This window comes from Osmerus eperlanus, chromosome 9 (assembly GCF_963692335.1).
Source record: "Osmerus eperlanus chromosome 9, fOsmEpe2.1, whole genome shotgun sequence".
NCBI classification, from domain to species: domain Eukaryota; kingdom Metazoa; phylum Chordata; class Actinopteri; order Osmeriformes; family Osmeridae; genus Osmerus; species Osmerus eperlanus.
The window spans coordinates 13,662,740-13,681,489 of NC_085026.1; the positions used below are offsets into that span (position 1 = coordinate 13,662,740).

The 18,750-nt window shown below is 43.7% G+C and overlaps 2 protein-coding genes across 4 annotated transcripts; both read right to left on the reverse strand.

Moving 5' to 3' along the window:
- Nucleotides 1–405: 405 nt before the first annotated feature.
- On the reverse strand, nucleotides 406–12,411 carry bahd1 (bromo adjacent homology domain containing 1). Of its 3 annotated transcripts, XM_062469833.1 has the most exons (8): nucleotides 12,333–12,411; nucleotides 11,955–12,220; nucleotides 4,770–6,317; nucleotides 3,574–3,989; nucleotides 3,126–3,285; nucleotides 2,932–3,011; nucleotides 2,409–2,500; nucleotides 406–2,207 (listed from the first exon to the last, which is right to left on the reverse strand). In XM_062469833.1, exons 3-8 carry the CDS (start codon nucleotides 6,199–6,201, stop codon nucleotides 2,018–2,020), a joined length of 2,370 nt encoding a protein of 789 aa, XP_062325817.1. In that variant the 5' UTR covers nucleotides 6,202–6,317; nucleotides 11,955–12,220; nucleotides 12,333–12,411; the 3' UTR covers nucleotides 406–2,017. The 3 variants fall into 3 exon arrangements, with proteins under 3 accessions (XP_062325817.1, XP_062325819.1, XP_062325818.1); XM_062469835.1 differs by lacking the exons at nucleotides 11,955–12,220; nucleotides 12,333–12,411 and adding an exon at nucleotides 8,921–8,997; XM_062469834.1 differs by lacking the exons at nucleotides 11,955–12,220; nucleotides 12,333–12,411 and adding an exon at nucleotides 8,771–8,910.
- Nucleotides 12,412–13,611: 1,200 nt separating this feature from the next.
- On the reverse strand, nucleotides 13,612–18,625 carry ivd (isovaleryl-CoA dehydrogenase). The gene is made up of 12 exons (XM_062469695.1): nucleotides 18,345–18,625; nucleotides 17,464–17,553; nucleotides 17,220–17,271; nucleotides 16,896–17,065; nucleotides 16,546–16,639; nucleotides 16,108–16,238; nucleotides 15,916–16,012; nucleotides 15,744–15,837; nucleotides 15,504–15,585; nucleotides 15,157–15,261; nucleotides 14,895–14,967; nucleotides 13,612–14,682 (listed from the first exon to the last, which is right to left on the reverse strand). Exons 1-12 carry the CDS (start codon nucleotides 18,474–18,476, stop codon nucleotides 14,549–14,551), a joined length of 1,254 nt encoding a protein of 417 aa, XP_062325679.1. The 5' UTR covers nucleotides 18,477–18,625; the 3' UTR covers nucleotides 13,612–14,548.
- Nucleotides 18,626–18,750: the final 125 nt, after the last annotated feature.

The window sequence follows — 18,750 nt, forward strand, 5'->3', positions numbered from 1 at the left end:
TTGTGTATTAAGAGGTAGATGTGTAGAAACCATCTACTGTAGTTTGGCTTGACTTTCACCACGTGAGCCTGTCATGAATGTCAATCGTATTGCTTTTGTTACTCAGTGATTTTTGTTTGTAAAAAAACCCCAATACAGATATATGTTAACTAGAGCATTCTAGTTGACACTTTCAGGTTATTATACTAAATATAAAATGTTCTTGTTTCATGTATCTTGAACTCCATATTGACAATTTAACATGGTGGAAAAATTTAAATTACCTTCAATATATTGAGCGTCTTCCTCTTACCTGCTAAACAAGTACTGTCTGTGGATACAGCATGCCACCATGTGATGGAAAGGGATTACTGCAGGTTTTAGAAAAGCCTTTCCAGTTTTTATCTCGAGAATGTAAGAAGACTCAAGCAAAACATATGATATCACTTAAGCAACTCATATATTATTTATTCCAATTAAATATGGTCTTATATTACACACGTCCATATTAAATAATACAAATACTTTGTGCTCTGAATAATATCTCTAACGATTCCTAGATCCTCCATAACCTCAAACGAACCAAAAACATTTGTATAAATCTTGGAATGAGTTCATTGTGACACTTTAGTCCCCTTCATAACTTTTTTTTGGTACATACATCGTAGCAATGCTCAGAGACCACACCAATCAACACTAGTAAATCAATAGCAGTCCAGAAAAGGCATGTCAGATATACTTTAGCGCTAAAACGGGGCTACTGGTTCCCAGTCCAGTAAAGACAGGCACAGAGACAGGCGTAATAGAAATCTCTCTCACTCCCTGATTCAATCTTCTACACAGAAGTTCAACCAGTGAGTCTCATCCTGGAAACCTGATGGGTTGTGCCTGGCTTTCCCCTTCCCTGCCCTAACACACATGGCCCCTTTCATACATACAGAAGGCCTACGTATGAGAGACAGGTGGGTTTGGAGAGCTACTCAGACAGGGGACGGTGGTGGTCTAGACCTCAACATAATCTCTACCTGCTGGGTGTAAGGCTAGAGCATGCATGGTAATGGGTTCAAAACCCTGCTTGTATTGGTCAGTTCAGGTTGGGTAAACTAAAAAGGCTTGTGATAACCTTAGGAGGACAAGGGCATGGGAATTTGGTCCAGTGGCTTAGCTTCTCTTACTACTGGTTCCTTGGTTTCCAACTCTGACACTTAAACAGGACTGTACTAACCTGAACCACTCCTACTCAAGGATAACTTGCCTCAAAGTCTCCACAAAATCAGGACACACTTATAAATAAATACATTTTTCTCCTTATAGAAATAAATAATTACCATTGCCAGAGAGAAGATCACTTGTGAGTAAATAATTCATCTAAATGCTAAATTGAGTCATTCTGTCATAAATAGAAACACATTTTTCAAAATAAATTTGGTCAACAAAATGTATACAGATGACTATGCAAAATCATGGGTCGCACATTGAATCCCTAATTTCTCAAAACGGCTATACAGGAACAAGTTATTTGTGCTGAACACGGCTCCCCTTCTTGACTGAATCATCTCCCTGGTTCTGTGGCAATGTGGTCCTCACCAGACACTACAGTTGTACAACAGCCAACAACTGTTTTAAAGTGGAATCTGCTGTTTGCTTCCAAAACTGTTTAGCAGAGATCGGTTATGAGATCAGTGCCTTGGCTGTTGTATCTGAACCCAGAATTTGATGAGTCAGACCTCATCTGGATCATCAGGAGATGATCTCACATACCGCTCCTCTGCTCCACCAAGATCCTTGGAGGTTCTGTCAGGTGGATGACATCTCATCTCTCTCTTATTCCCATGGAGATCTCAGTTCAGCAGGTTCATCCAAGAGCCACTGGGCTTCCCATAACATCCTCAAGCTGTTCTATGACCTCCACCGCTGCAGGATGTCACATCATTCACTGGAGGGTTCTCACAGGCATGGAAGGGCCGAGCTACCATTAGTTTGTCCACACCTGCTTCCTACAACAGGTACATCCTAGTTCCGACCTCACCCGTCCTCGTCACTGCAGGTTCTTCAGGACCCGTCCATAGCGGAAGTCGTAGACGTGACGACAGACAAACACAAGGTTGGGGTTGACGTCCGGGGGTAAAGGACGTGGGTCGGGAAGAGTGTGGTTGAAGGAGGGTGGTGGGACCAGGGAGGTGTGACCAGGGTGACCCTCTCCACGACTCGCCACCAAGGCACGGAATCTGGATCAAAACACAGGTTTGGGGAAATCATCTATATTGCTTTAGATTTTTTTTTATTCCCTTAATAATCACCAACTCCATTGCAACCACATACAAGTACACATTTCAATAAAGCTATTTGATCTGTATCATGTTCATTATGAAAATAACTAGCTTACTAGTGAGTAGAATCTGTTAGCATGTTCATGACACTTGTCTCACCTGCAATACTGGGCTAGCGTTAGCACATAGCACTTGTCTTCAATACAGGCCACACTGTTTACATCCTGGTGACGGGAAGCAAAGATCTCATTCTGGAGAGGAGAGACAGATCATAGTATAAAAACAGAGATTCATGAATGGAGAAATGAACCAGAAAGCTAACCTACACTTCTGATAACATCACTGAAAGCTTCTGTATTTCCCCTCTAGTCCTAGGAAATCAAACTCTCAGATATTTTAATTTTCATTTAATCCTTTCGGACAGACAGAGAGTGGAGACTAGCAGAGCAGAGCTTTAGCTGTGATCTCCTCTAAAGCTTCTGATTTGCCGGGCTGGTTGTTATCCCATACTGTGAACAAAAGTATTTTGTTTTCCGGCAGAATATTTACAAGGGGAAGTCTGTTCCGGACCAACATAGAGGGGGGAAGGTTTCTTCCAGATTTCCTCACATTCTGTGAAAAGGCCTGAATGAGATCACAATGACATTCTAACCCAGGTGGGTTCCTGGTCAGGAACACTTACCTCACAATGCATGCTGGGATTGTGCCCTCCCTGTGTGTGTTCTGGGCGGTAGTACCAAAACAGGCTCATCATCATCTCTCCTGGGGAACACACGCACACTCTGTCAAACGCAGTTCTGATAGTCTCATAGACTTGACGAAAACTCGACTACAGTCTGAGAGCTGCTGTATCAGGCAGGAAGAGGGGGAGCCTACCTGACTCAGACTCCTCCCAGAGTGCAGAGATTTTGGCCACATAGGGGAGGGACTTGTTCCTGGGGCCGGAGCGTAAGAGGACGGTGTCTCTGACCCTGATGACCTCACCATCCCGCTGGACGCCCTCGAAACACTTCCTCAAAACAGGAGCCTCTTCCCCCTGGAAGTCGTCATTTAACTAATCAAATACTAGAGACTCTAGTATCACCGGTGTAAATGATAACGATTTGAAAAAGAACATTAGAACTGCTTCCTGACAAGCAAGCATTGTGTTTTCCTTCCTAGCAAGTTATCAGTATGTTAGGAATGTTGACAGTGTCAATTTGTGTTGTTTCTTATCAATGCATCCATATGACTTGGCAGTTTTGCTGTTCATGGCTGTTATCCATGTATCTGTATGTATTGTGAAGGTATGAGTACATATCCTTAGACAGTCCTCTCCACCTACCACAGTAAAGACCTCCTTCTGGAAGGGCTTCCCCACAGGCAGCCAGCCATTAGTCTCCCTCTGTCGGCCTGCTCTGCTTTGCTTGACCTGGCCTGGTCTGTCCCTGGCCTGTCTGGCATGTCCACTAGCACTGGCCGGCCTGGAGCGATGCTTGTCTCTCACCTCAGGGCAACACGTGGGGGAAACACCCCCACGCACGGCAGACCGCGAGCCACTAGGTGCTTTGGCACTCTGAGGACACTCCCTCCCCACCCGCAATGGAGCCTGGGGTTGGTTGGGGTCTGAGAGTGGTGTCTTGAGGTGGGGAATTGATTGGGCTGGGGGAGGCACAGTGGGCATGGGGCAGCCAGAGAGGGGCCGGTGGGCAGAGCAGGCATGGGCACTACAGACCTCCAGGGAAGATGAAGAGAAGTCCTCTGTGGAGAGGGTAAAGTGAGCCAGAGTTGTTGGTGAATCTCTATCCCAGACACACTAACTTACACACTATAACAAAAAACTTTCCATGAGAGACCTGAAGAATATTTTCCAGCCTACAAACCTAACTAACCTACCCACCAATCACTGACTGAAATACATACTGATATACGTGACTGAAATACGGAAACTAACTAAAAGGAGGTCAATCCTCCTGCATCTTTCTAGTAGTGACTATCAGTTTGACTTTGCACTTTTCCAGTAGTGACTAACAGGAGTTCAATAGTGTCACTTCAGAGGCAGCTAACCAGCCAATCAGAAGCTGCTAAACAGCTGTTTCCTGTTGCTAATAGCTCTCAGACCACGCCACCTGCCTGTAATCATGCTGCCTAATGAGGTCATCTCAGCTGTGGACCTGAATACATATACAGAGCACATGCATTGCCTACATTCTCACAAACACAGAATTTACATTAGACGTGTGTGTGTACAAACTGAAATACTACAGAGGGTGACCTTGCCTTATCAGCCTGTGTGGAATTTTTCAGAAACTTCCAGAACATTCCAGAACAGAAGAATTAAAAGGTCAACAATCAAGACTATTCTCAGCCCATTGTTGCTGGTTTGTCATTCAAAGTTAAAAGGTTACCAAGGCCTCAGAAACTCATGTCCGACGTGATCAGCACAATGTCCTGAAATATTTCACTCTATCGCATAGGAGTAAAATGATACAGAATGTAAACCGTGGGAAATATTAAGTTCCAAAATGAAGCTCGACTCACCGATTTTGATATGGTGGCAGCAGCTGGGACAGCCTGCGTGTTGAGAGCACCCGCTGCTTGGGATGGCTGGTACAGCAGTGTATGTGTAGCCACCAGTCCTGCAGGCCTCCCTGTAACAAACCCCTACTGAGGGGCAGTAGGCAGACTGGGGGATCCCTGAGGCCTGGGGCTGGAGCCAGGGCTCAGGGTCTGTCTGGGGCAGTAGCCTTTGACTGTGGACTCCCTCCGGGCACAGTGTGATAGAGGACATGGTGGAAGGAGGATAAGGCAGTGGGTTGGCGCTGTGGGGAGGTGAGGTGGGATTATGGTGGGTGAGGTGGATGTAGTAACCAGAAAAGCAGGGACGAAGGTGGGAGTGTGGAAGAGTGTGGGGACCAATGGTTAAGGCAGGGTAGGCTAAGGCATGGGGGGAGTGAAGGTGAAGGTGGTAACCCTTGGTTAGACAATGTTCCTCTGGTTCCTGGTAACTCCTGTGGTCCATCAGTAGGGCTAGGCATTGGCAGTGCTCCTTGCACTTTCCCTGGGAGGAGGGGCAGCAGGATGTGGGGGTCAAGTCCATCTCGGCCTGTTCCTCCTTCACAAGCCTGAGAGAAGAACTCTGTGGCCCATGCAGGAGGCACCCCTGCCCCTCTGAAGGCCCTGTCCTCTGGGCCCCCTCCTGGCTGCATTCCCTGTCACACAGACCGCAGCACCGTTGTACCAACATCATTCGGGGTAGAGGCTGGTGTCGGACCTGTTGTTTCTCTAGCTTGGAGTGGACTTGTTTCTCACACCTACGCTTGACACTTCGGCATCTCCCACTGCGGGGGGTGCTGGAGAGCCTGAGCAACGCTGTTGCCATGAGCCCAGCCTGACGACGCGGGGTGGGGGTGGTCAAACTTGCCAGGTCAAAGCCCGCTTCCTCCATCTTGGCTCGTTTGTGTTTTTGAGGACTTCCTGAATGTGGTTTCTTTGTCTTAGGATCGTTTTTGGAATCCTGTCTCTCTATACGTTTTTTGGTGAGCGTTGGCCCCGAAGAATCCTGTCTATGCAGCAGCAGGCTGTTGACAGCCTCTGCGTTGAGAGAGGCCAGTCTCCGTTTGCGTAGCTCCAGAGGAGGTAACGTGGGAAATAAGGCATTTGATTGGTTGCTTTTTTTGGGTTCTGGTGCATTCTGATTGGCTGTGAAGGTCTTTTGTACAGACTTGGAGGGTTTGGTCTGAATCTTTTTTCTCCCTCCTCTCCTCCCCCCGTCCTTGCCACCCACAGCCCGCTTCTCCTCCAGACGAGTGAGAAGGACACGACAGCCTAAGGTCTCCCCCTCACTCAACCCTGGTTCCTTAATTGACTCCTCCTCTTGCATTCTCATATCCTTACTCCCTTTCCTCCTGCCTCTCTTCACCTTCGGAGGCCTCCCTCGTTTTGCTGGCATGTCAGGGTTGGCTCCGCCCATGGCCTTAGCATGTGGCAGAGGCCCCGCCCGATTACTCCCAGGGTTGAATGCAACAGCTGATCAGGAAGTCCATCTGACACTGGGCATTGTGGGTAATGTAGTCAGCACCACACACCCTGTGGAGACATAAAGGAAGACACATTTTGACTGAGAAAATAATTTGCTTAATGACTGTAATACAAAATGTATGACCATTATGATTACCAAATTTTTGGGCTTGCTTGTTATACGAGAATAACATTGTAAACACAGCGTAGCCTATATAGCATGCGATCCAAGGACAGCTAAGCTGAAGTCTTACTTCCCGGAAGGCCTAAATGCTTGCATACAAACCTATTGATATCATTAGTCTGTCTCCATACATACTCTATTATGACTGTTATAAACCAAGCTAATCTCCAGAGGGCTGTGGTTTCCCACAGAGCTGGGAACTGACAGGATTAAACATTAAATGCCTCTAGAAGCCCTTTAACAACAAGTGTGTTTCTATGAGCATCAAGGTCAGTGGTTTAAGGCTTCTTCATTGTCAAAAGATCGGGGGGGGGGGGGGGCTTTCAACTCAGAAAGACACTCTTCTTCATTGACAAAACAACTGACAGCCTTGCAAGGTGGTTATACCTGCACGGGTCGTGTCGGCTACCGTATAAAGAACAGAAGGAAGCATCTTTTTCTTATACTTGGAGGCTATTCTACCAGGCTTAAGTGACTCATTGTGCTGCTTCATTTAACCATGGGAGCGTAAACACTTCTCACTGTATTGCCTCTTTAGTTTCCATGTGAACACGCCTCAATCTGGGAGAGCCTTGGAGTCTCACCGTAAGGTTGCTCTGTGCTTTGAAGAAGAGAGGGGAGGGAAGGAGAAGAGGAGAGACAAGTAGTCTAAAGGAGCTCGCAAAAAGAGATTGTGCTCCTCATAAATGTAAGCAGGTCAGGGATTCTAAAGATCTGATGAACCATGGAAGGTTCATCTTCATGTTCTCCCACATACAGGGAAACAGGTTCAGCTATTTATTTGTTGAGTTACATTACAAGACTTGTAATGTCAAATGCCTCATCTTGTAAAAGAAAAGGAGAACCAGGCAGCTTTTGAATCAGAGTTTTTTTCTTGTGACCTGTACTGTACTTCAGTTGGTTTCCTGGCCTGGGTCCACACCAAACAGACCTTTACTGATGCTCACAATATGAGCCAACAGAGACTATGACTCAAAACATGAACAGATGACAGTGAATCAACTAGGCCTCTTCTTATCCCTTAAAATTTCCCCAAACTCACAATCACAACAAAACCATGAGGAACTATGAAAATCATTCCCTGCACTTTGGGTATGTGAATGTTTTTGTTTATATTAACTTAGCTTATCAGCAAGCCTTTCCAGCTTTGGAAACGTTATTTAGTTATGAACTATTATGTTCTTGACCTAAATGAAATATGCATGATAATGGTCAGCTGGCTGGCAGACTCCTCCAGAACTACCGTAGACTAGCCATTATATCCATCTGATTCGCTCAACCATGAAAGGCCATTCATAAAAGAGACAATTTAGAGACAGAACAGAGGGAGAAGCACACAAAGACATGTATGGATTTCAAATCAAGTTGTTTGGTTTGAATTGTAAACACAAAGAGGAGAAGAGAGACTTCTCTGAGAAGGCTTTCGCCTGAGGTGTTAATGGAGAAACAGCACAACAGAAAAAGTATCGATTATCAGCAACTGGCAGGACTGGATTTAACAGATATCATCCCGCCGTCAAAGTTATGTGGATGTAGCGTATGTGGTTTGGAAGGACCCACTCTCGTAATGGCATAGCCTCTACCAATAAATATGCACACTAGAGCTCCAGAACTATCATACAAATGTTGAAATCAAGTTCAATTGTTAAAAGTCGGATGAGTGACTGAGAAACAGCTGCGTTCTTAGGCTGAACGACCAGGCTGCTGTGTCAAATACATGATTGGTGTACGAACTAATAATACACTTGAGAACAGAAGGACACCGCAACCCTCATCATGATACGATAATAACCATGTGTGTGTGTGTGAGAAGAGGGGTGCATGGACTTTCCCTGCAATTTTGCATTGGGCGTATCAGAACCAGAATTATCTTTCGAATCAATAGCTAGGTTAACTGTTTACCCCATTAATTCAACCATCATCACCAAGACCACCATGAGCACGAGGTTGCGCGAGCCTGAATTACTGACCATTAACACTTGATTAAGTCCTTTAACGGCCCAGTGAGCGCGCAGTGAATTTGAATTTTCATAAGCAATTAGCGACTAAACGGTTTGGATACTATATCTGGGTTAATAGGACAGGATGTGTATGATACAGGAGAATAAGTCAAGATCAGTTCATCAAGGAGTTGACCATCGAATTATTAACAGGTCTACATGTAGCATCTCTGGAAGCAGACTATCAGGCGTTTTAAAAACTGCCCGTATTAACATTGCTTTCTAAGCATAATGAAATCACAGTTATCACAATATTTCAATCCAACACCCTCACTAGTAGACTACCTACTGATGCTGCAGCCACAAGCAACGAAGATATTATTACCCATTTAGCCTACCGTACGCCCCGTCCTATGCCTTCTCATATAGTTTTGAATTCCGCTTAATTCTGTTCAAGCTTCCAAAAATCAGAGTGTCGATTAATTGATAAAGAAATCGTGGTCCACATTCAGCTGAGACATTTGTACAGCGGTAAAACGGTGACCTACTTCCGAAGTAGCATGCTGGAGATAATATTCATGCGCTGTATTCACATTCGCGAGACTGCCGTTGCGCCGGGACATCAAGCAACACTATCGAGTCCAGACAGAGGCGTTTCGTATTGAAATGAGTAAAAACTTTAACGTGTTAAAGACAGTTCATAAAGGTTCATTAACTATTAATCTAGGCAACTATATGCCTTAGAAATTAGCCTAACACTTTTTTTAAATTATCACTATCTCGATTTAACAGCCAAACCACATCTAGATCCTTCGTTGCTCATAGTTCGGCATTTCGATTCTGAAACTGTCCACCTTCAAGGTGTGAAAGGGATCCAAGTCTAGAAAACAAGCTTCAACCCAGGTTCTGGGAGTTCGCTGAAATCTCATTTTCTCTGACCAGTTCTGGTGACCAGTGACCACACCACACACAACACAAGCCCACCAACCACAGTGGGTATGACACAATTTAGACTGGACGCTTTGAACTACAGAACTCAGCTTGTGGCTAACAGACATAATACACGGGAAGCATTTAATTCTGTGATTATGCACGTTACTGCAATAATACACAGGCTTGAGCATTAACATTTAACAAAAAAAAAAATGCTTGACATTTAGACATCCACGTGTCAAAAATCTATTGGTAATTTTTTTTAATCATGTGTTGGCATCTGAGTAAAATCACACTGAAATTGAAACATGCTAATTGGCTCCATCAATAGGTACTTTACAGTGTAATTAAGGGCTGTGTGCAGAGTTTAATGAGGCGTGAAAACACTGTAAGCTGAGTAGACCCACTGCTGGGGGCCTGACCAGCTACATCACAGCATACAACACTGTTGACAGTGTGGGCCCAGTCCTGAGAAGATGTTTAAACACAGTCAAACCGGATTAGAATATGGTCAGTTGCAATTGGGGCCTACAGACTTTACCATCTTGGGGTTACCATTAGTTACCATCACTAATGAGGCATGGCATATTACAATGATAAAATCATCACAGGCATGATAGCACCCAAAACACTGCTTTTTATGTCTTATTACACAAATAGACCGTAGACATTTGTACACTTCTGAGTACCGGTTTGAAGATGACAAGCTTAGCATCTCAGATCAGAGGTGACACAGGAAGTCTAGTTAGTTGCCTTCTCAAATAGAGGAGGCACTTGGGCTAGATGACAGGGAAACTTGACAGAAAGGGTGAGAAGGAGAGAAAAAGAGCGGGAGTGAGCGATAAAGAAGAGAGAGAGAGAGAGAGAGAGAGAGAGAGAGAGAGAGAGAGAGAGAGATTGAAACCAAGAGGGAAACTGACAAATTTAGACTATTGTAATATTACCACTCTACAATTGTTTTTCTTCAGTCTTAGATTCAGAGTCATTTCATTGTGGTTTATTATTTATATGTTTGCTTGGGTAATATTTAAATTTATTTTCTTGTCACATCAATAAATCATTTACATCAACAGTGAATTGACTGAAGGCAACAGAGAGAAATTGTCAATTAAAGAGTCTCGTTTTGTCGTACTGTATACAATGAGTACTTTCAATCTCATCAAGCTAAAAGTTTTTGTTAAATTACTTCTCAACACAAGACTGTTAATAGGCACAGCCTCTCAGAGATCCAAATGAACAATGGTCCTGTCATAAAAACTGTGGCAGACTCCTCAGTATTTTCTCCACAAGGGAGGTGCCTGGTTTCAGTCATCCTTTTAGCATCTGTCACCCTGAAGGACACTTGGTGCCATGTGTTGTGTGCTCTTCAGCGAAGGTTTGATGTTGTCTTGTCAGCGCATGAGCTCTGTCTCACTCATAAAAAAGATTGACTGTCCTTTCACCCGTATACACGCCAGTGTGATAACAGAGACAAGGAGCTCCTGCTGTAATCTGCACATCCCCAGCAGCTGTGGGTCTACAGACAGCTGAGCCCTCTCTCACTGGCAGCTCTCTACTAGACTGACAAATCATTTTGTTATGTTAAACATCAGGGTCGGGGTGTAGCTTGGTGGTAAAGCATTGGACTGCAGATCAACAAGTTTGAATCCCCCCTGTACGTCACTTCAGAACAAATCTTCCGGTAATGAATACATTATGGACACAGATGTTCTTCTGTATTTTCTAACCTTCCACCACAGTTCAGAACTGTCAGAAAACAGCTCAGTGAGGCCAAAAACAGGCTTCTCTCTCTCCATGTTTGTTTGTAATGAACAGCCTTGAACTAACCCTGTGGCTTTGAACTGGAAATAATATCAGATAATACCAGCACGTTTTTTCCTTATCCATCTTCACACCAAAGGCCTAAATCCTGACAACTGACTCTCGTGTCACGTCATCTACTGGATCAATCAAGCAACAGTTATAAAGTAACTACTTCCTCTATGAAACATGACCACTTCACCACTACTGCCATTTCACCTTTACATGCATAGCCCCATTTGCACTTTCATAGTGCTTGTCCTTGATATCTGCTAAAGAGAATCTGAGCAGTGACAACTTGATCAGTCATATCCAGGAGAGTCGAGGAGAAAGGGATGAGAATAGCGAGGAATAAGAGGAGAAATAGATGCAGATATAGAAAGGGACAAGACGAGTAGACAAAATGCACCCATGATTTAGTGTATAGAGGGTTTTATCCTAATGCCTGCCTCTTTTTTCTCATTCATACCTGCCAATACAGTAGGCAATTTAGCAGGGATAACTAAGAAACTTAGCTGGCATAACTTGATTATATTCAGACTATGTAAAGTGCAATCGTATAACTACACGTGTTTTTGTCATTGAAATGTAATGTCCAGGTGAGTAGTAATCCTAAACTGGAAGAGCATGATGTCGGATTTAGATAGCTCTACAATGGATTCACCTTGTTGCAATGTTACAATGCATACAAACTAGGCTGTGAAATCAGATGGGGGCCTACATCATAATAAAAACAAGCTTCCTTAATGTTTAATGAAATAATGTAGGTGACTGTGGAGGATTGGTTGACTGTGATGGCTAGATTGATAGTGTGATGAGCTAGTAAAACCAACAGGCTAGTATACTCACCCAAGGTGCGAGCCACCTGCCAAGTCCACCCTTAAGTAAATTCTCTTTCGTTTACGATGACATAAGTTCACAGAAGATCTTCAGGGTGTGATTATGTGTTATTACTGAAAAGGGGTAAAAAGGAAAGGACAACTGTCCTAAATGTGTAATAACTGTGATCGGTCACTCGGTCAGGTGTACCAGGGAGGCTCCGCAAGTCCCGAGAAAACATTCAGCGGGCTGTTCGGTTTGAGTTGCGTAGCGATCTATCCAGCTTCGAGCGCTGTCTGAAATTGCGAAAAACGGAACACTTTAACTACATTCAAAGAAAATACTGTTTGCATATTCCGTTAGAATAGTATTGCTATGTAAAATATATTTGAAAAATAGCAAATTTACCTGCGGTTTGAAAGACCTCCGCACACTTCACTTTTTTTTTTACATAACAGCATCGTCCGCTTTTACTGTTGACGCATCACATGTAGGCTAGCGAAAACATGGAGGAGTTTCTTAAAGGGCCACGGACATGATCCTCTCGTGTAGGCTACAGTCCCATATCACAAGAATGACTTATTGCCCTGCGTGCGATATTGTCCACATCGTGATAGGGGGAGGCATATTGGTACTGAAAAACTGATTCTGCAACTTTTTAGTTATTGATCAGTTGACTGGCCAGAGATCAGACTCCACAGGTGGAACTGGGACTGGGACAAGTGCAATGGATGTGTAGTAAGACATGGAAAACACTGGTTTATATTTTTCTTGCTTGTAAAACTAGATGTCACAGACCAAACATAGATTTCCGGTAGCTGCTTTCATTGACGTGACCGATATGCTGCATGGTTCATTCCCCACCTAGTGCCTATTCATAGCACCATCTACAGTAAAAAGGGGAATTCATCAGACTTCTGCAGTCCACAATGGTCTATAAATGAGGTCTGCAGGAGGAAGTTGGTGTGAGGAGCAGAGTTCAGCATAGTGAGCTTTCCTGTGAACTTTCCTACTACAGCTCGCAGTCAGGAACAAAGGACACCCTGGGCTGGGCAGGTCCATGAGTGAAAGAAGGGTGCACTGACAGAGAGTGCTAGGAAACAGGACAGAAAAGGAGGGAGTGAGGAATCATGCAAGAAAAAGTGTAAGAGCTCAGTGAAAGAGGGAGATGGTAGAGAGGGAAAGGGGCAGATGAGTGAGCATGCTGCTCTATAACACATCTCCATTTCATCTCACCTAGACAGGGAACCAGATGAATCTCTGTAAGCTCATGTTTAATTTGCTCTGGAAGATAGGTCTGGCCAACCTCCTCATTCAAACAGATTTCCAACCCAGCATAGAAACTGCCTGGCCAATCACAACTGTTTATCTGATATGGGGCGGGTTTAATAAAATGACTGTAGGAGGAGTGTTGTTGAGGCATTTTCATAAACAACCAAGATGAGATTGGGGGGCTCTGTATCTATCCAATTCTATCCAACTGCATGCAGAGGTTCTTGGTTTGTGCCCATTGAGCCCACAGGAAATCAAAATACACCTCTTGAAATTGGTCTGGTCAATATCAGGCTATTTCACACCAGCATAAAATTAAAAATGTATTTTGTGACACTGTACATAGTGAGAGGTGATGACATAGTGATAGGTGTTCAGGGATATTCTAAAAAAGCAAATGCATCCACAACACAAACAAAATGCAATCATTTTATTCTACACAAGAAATAAATCAAACTTTCGTAGATACATCAAGGTTAAAAAAAACTATTTCTGAATGATTAAAACGTGTGGGATTCAAGGACTTCCCTCCATTGTAAGGCAGTTTTCCATGGTTTTAATGTTTCAGTATTTGCTTCTAAAATCAAAGAAACCTGATTTTATAGAATATGAATTGTATTAGTCAGAAACAGACCAAGTACTAAATTTTTGTCTCTGATTTACCCAGACACACCAGAAGTGGCAGAATCTCAGAGTGGGTGTTTAAATATCAATGATCACAGATTTAGTCCTTACTTCTTTTAGACACATTTTGAACATGACAACTGAACAGGGATTCACTGTGTTTCAAAAAGCAGCTTTTAGAATTTATTCCTTTTACAGTTATAAGCTGGCTGATCAGACTGCAGTATTATTTACAATCAGAAACCTTTATATTACTGGATTCATCCATTAACAGGTACATGTCCCTGCAAAGTAGAATACACTGACAAAACGCAGACACAAAGAAATGATCATATATTTTCCACCATATTTTCTATTAATATTCACTAGTTATATTATAATAATTCAGATAGCCCTTCAAACACTTAGCCTCTGGGGTTCAGGTTCATCTCAGCAGGATCTTCTCAAGCATAAGGAAATGAACCCTTCAGGTGTGCATTAAACTCCATAAGGATATGGACAATACACAGCCTCAGATATTAACATTTAAAGGATAACAGTGGATATCATATCATCTTAGTGCTTTGAACATTTCAGGAAACCCAACCCCATCCATCAACACAGCAGTAAGCATGTAAGGCCTTTGGGTGTGTGTGTGTGTTTGTGTGTGTCTGTCTCTGGGTACTGTATCTAGAGGTCTTGCCAGTCTGTGAGTTCTCCCAGGGCCAACCAATCCAGCCAATGTCAGTCTACTTATACATGGCATTGAAGGCGCGACCAATGATGAGTCTTCGCACTTCGCTAGTACCTGCCCCTATCTCATACAGCTTGGCATCCCGAAGGAAACGGCCCATGGGGTAGTCGTTGATGTAGCCATTACCACCTGCAGGGAGACACAACAAGGGAAAGGAGGATAGAGAAAACCTCCTTACAAACCGAGTGAACAGTCTGGCCACAAACACAATCAAATCTGATAAAACTAAACCAAAACATTGCTAAAAGTGGATGTAGCTCTAAAGAGGGTAAACATTAATCTGACACTAGTCAGTTTTCCCTGGGTATTCCTTGGTAAGAGCAGGTGAGCTTGGTACTCACCTAAACACTGAATACCGTCCAGCGCCACCTGAGTGGCATTCTCAGCACAGTAGAGGATCACCCCGGCACAGTCCTGCAATGACAGCAGGGTTCGATTAACAGATCAACAGGCAACAAACACCTGGTCAGAGGAGAAGTACAGGGCCAGACTAAAAGCATGCAGAATCAGTGTCCTTTATAAAAGATTGTGTGTGTGAAAGCCAGTTGGATACACATCAATAATGATTTATTCCATCTGGACTGGTCTGGGGAGAAGATTTACCATAGCGCTGGCGTGTCCTTTGTCACAGGCTCGAGCCACATTGTAGACATACTGTCGACAAGCACTAAGCCGTGTATACATGTCTGCCATCTTGCCCTGCATTAACTGGTGGCGAAGGAGAGGAAAGACAGTTGGAACACATGACATCAACTCAATAGTCAGATTAACCCTTGTGTTATCTTCGGGTCATTCTGACCCACCAGTCATTGTGAGCCAATTTTATTTGTTTTTGTATTGGGTAAACACAACGATGGTTCGTTATGAACCTTTGGGTCATGTGACCCGAAGGCAGCACAAGGGTTAAGAATTAAAATCAACTGAAACTAACTACAGTTTATTGAATTCACCTGGAAATGTCCAATTTTCTGCCCGAAGGCTTCTCTCACATGCAGGTAGGGTATGGAAAAGTCCAGCACCGCCTGCATAATGCTGCACATAGACCGTTACGATGAAAATACCCATGTCAGTAGACACACACAAAGTTTACATTTCGGGTCTCTATTGATAACCAATAGTCTAAAATCTCTAGTCTAACCTAAAGTCTATGAATTTGAGAAGCCCAGAGAGGTTATGAATGTCTGAGTTACCCGATAGGTCCCGCTGCTAGCACCAATCTCTCCAGGTCCAGCCCACTCATCATCACATAAACACCCTTGTTCAGAGGGCCGAGAACGTTCTCCTCTGAAGAGAGGGGACATTAAACTGTTATACAGAACAACGGAAATATGAACACAGACAAAACAAAATAAACACACATACCTGGGATCTTACAGTCTTCAAAAACCAGTTCACAAGTGTTGGAGCCCCTCATACCCAGCTTGTCCAGCTTCTGGGCTGTGCTAAACCCTGGCATACCCTGGAGGAAACACACACAGCTTTAGCACAGGACTTAAATTCTAAAAGGAGAAAAGGCTTTCTAGAGTCTAAGCAGGGACTTTAAACAACACCTGCCTTCTCTACAATGAACGCTGTGATTCCTCTGGCTACAGCCTCAGGGTCTGTCTTGGCATATACAATCAGAACGTCTGCGTCTGGCCCATTGGTGATCCAGAACTTGTTTCCATTTAGTACATAGTGATCCCCTGTACAAATAGAAAAACACAGATGGAATCTGCAGTAGGTTAAATAGGATTTTAGGGGGTGGGTTCCCAACCATGTAGGCCATATGTGCTGAGTAAAGACTGTAAGTAAAGATGTTTTTCCTTCAAACATCTTTAACAACCTGAATACTAGAAAACTACTATTCAGCACCACAATGTTATTTTGTCCCAATAGACCTGAAGGTTCCTAAATGTTCTGAGGCTTGTGGGCAGTTTGGTCAACACTTAAAGCAAGGAGGAGGTGCAGAGGAAGAGGGCTATCAATTAGGATTAATGGAGGCCCCCTCACCTTCCTTTTTGGCCCTCAGCTTCATGCTGACCACGTCAGAGCCGGCATTGGTCTCGCTCATTGCCAGGCCTCCTACATGCTCTCCCGTCATAAGCTGCAGGGTGACAACACAGGATACAAAATCTGTCATAAGAACAGAATCATGACAACACACGTGCAAATGGACACTGTACTGTGAAGACCTGAGTAACGCATTAGGAAATACTGAGACTCTACATAGCATAAGTCATTTGTCCAGGTTCAATTCACTCGAGTTATAAATAAGAATTTTTCCCTTAATTGAATTGGCTAATCAAAGTCACAATTAATTAGGTGGACTGGAATGTGTGCTATGAATTCCACTGTCCTACCTTGGGCATGTACTTCTCCTTCTGTTTCTGGTTGCCATGGCGCACCATCTGATTGACACACAGGTTTGAGTGTGCTCCATAGCTGAGGGCAATAGCTGCTGACACACGAGAAATCTCCTCCAACACAATCACATGTTCCAGATAGCCCAACCCTGTCCCACCAAGTTCCACTGCAAGAGAACAAACTACTATCAGAATCTTGAACACATTATGTATAATATCTTTAAAAATCTAATGACCATTTCTTAAACAACTTCTAGATAAGCATGGTAACTACTGAGGAAAGAAAGAAATAGCTGTAGCCCATAAAGTAGGATTTCTCACTAGGGGCAGTGATTCCAAGGAGTCCAAGTTCACCCATCTCCCTCCAGAAGGTCTGCAGAGGAATAAGCTAAGTGTCGACTTGGGCATCGGCATAGAGCACAATACATTCTGGAGTTGACATCAACATGAAGTTGCTAATGTTTAAACACCTAAATCAAGTATTTAAAGAAAAACTATCCAGAAATGTTACATTTAGGATTAATATTTTTATTCCAGGTTCAGCACAGCATCATTATCAACTTACTCGCATGCCTGGAAATTCATTGCTCTTATCAACCTCGTCTGCTATAGGTGCAATCTTCTCTTGACAGAACTTCCTCACCAGCTCTCTGAGCTGCACAAGGAAGGAATGGACAACATGATCCATACACGTAGTCCCAAAAGGAGATCCATTAAACTTATGTTTGTGGTCTTCTACTACCCAGTTACTGGGACAAACGACATTGGAGCTTGTGTATATTAATGCTAGATTGTATTGCAGTTAGTAGATAGACGCGTCACATAAACGTTTACCAATCACAAGACTGCAGAAAGCAACCACCTTCCTCCAATCTCCGCAGGATGTCATGTGGGACCTGACCCCATTTAACCCGTATTCCTTCAATTAATCTGCAACTGCTCTCCATCCTGTCCATTCCATTATTTTCGTCTGGCCATGCTTGTCAATGTTTGTCTGGAACTGTTCTATCGACAGATGTCATACCTTCTCGTCTGTATCCGTTACCAAACATCTTTACAGACAGCAGTATACATGTAAAAACAGCTATAAACCAGCTAGCAAAATGCTCGCTCTGACATCATACTGATATATAGAGCTAGCTAACTTCTGGCTGTGTTAAGACAAGCTGCGTAGTTAGCTCGACTAGCCATGGCAGCTCTAGGTAGACTTGCTAGCCTCAGTTACATCATGGTCATAACTGTGAGTGGGATTTAAAAGTATGCTTCCCTTGACAACTTACTTAATATTGAACATCCCCTTTCCAAAAGATACAGCTGACATTTGTAGCATATTGCATGAGGGTTTATCACTAAAAACATAATATACTTCGACCTAGTGAATCCAATGAACTTTCCCCTGCTTGCTGGGGTACTGTATGGAGCTAACGCTAGTTACTAGCTAGCTACCTGAATCTGTTCTTCTGTAAGACCGTTGACAATGTCGTCCACAGGGATAGCTGATGAAGCGCATCCTCGTCTTGTCACCGCGGGCGCAGCTATTCTGAAGCCGAGGCGCAATGCACTCCTGACAGCAAACATTGTGCTGGTTTAATGCAGTAGCCTACTACAGGGAGAAGATAAACAGATCCAAACTAGAAGGTCGCCCCCTTACACAAGTGTACTAGCTTGCTTGGTCTACCCACTATCAAACGTTGTTAGCCAGCTTCTTCGGTTAACGTTGATGGCAGATTGCAAGGTTTATATATTGAATCATCGCCACCTTCTGTAAGGACTGGGATTAGGCCAGGGTCTGGCCTGGTTTAACAATCGAAAGACGCCCTCTGTGGTTATGGAGTGGAAACATCTCTTTTAG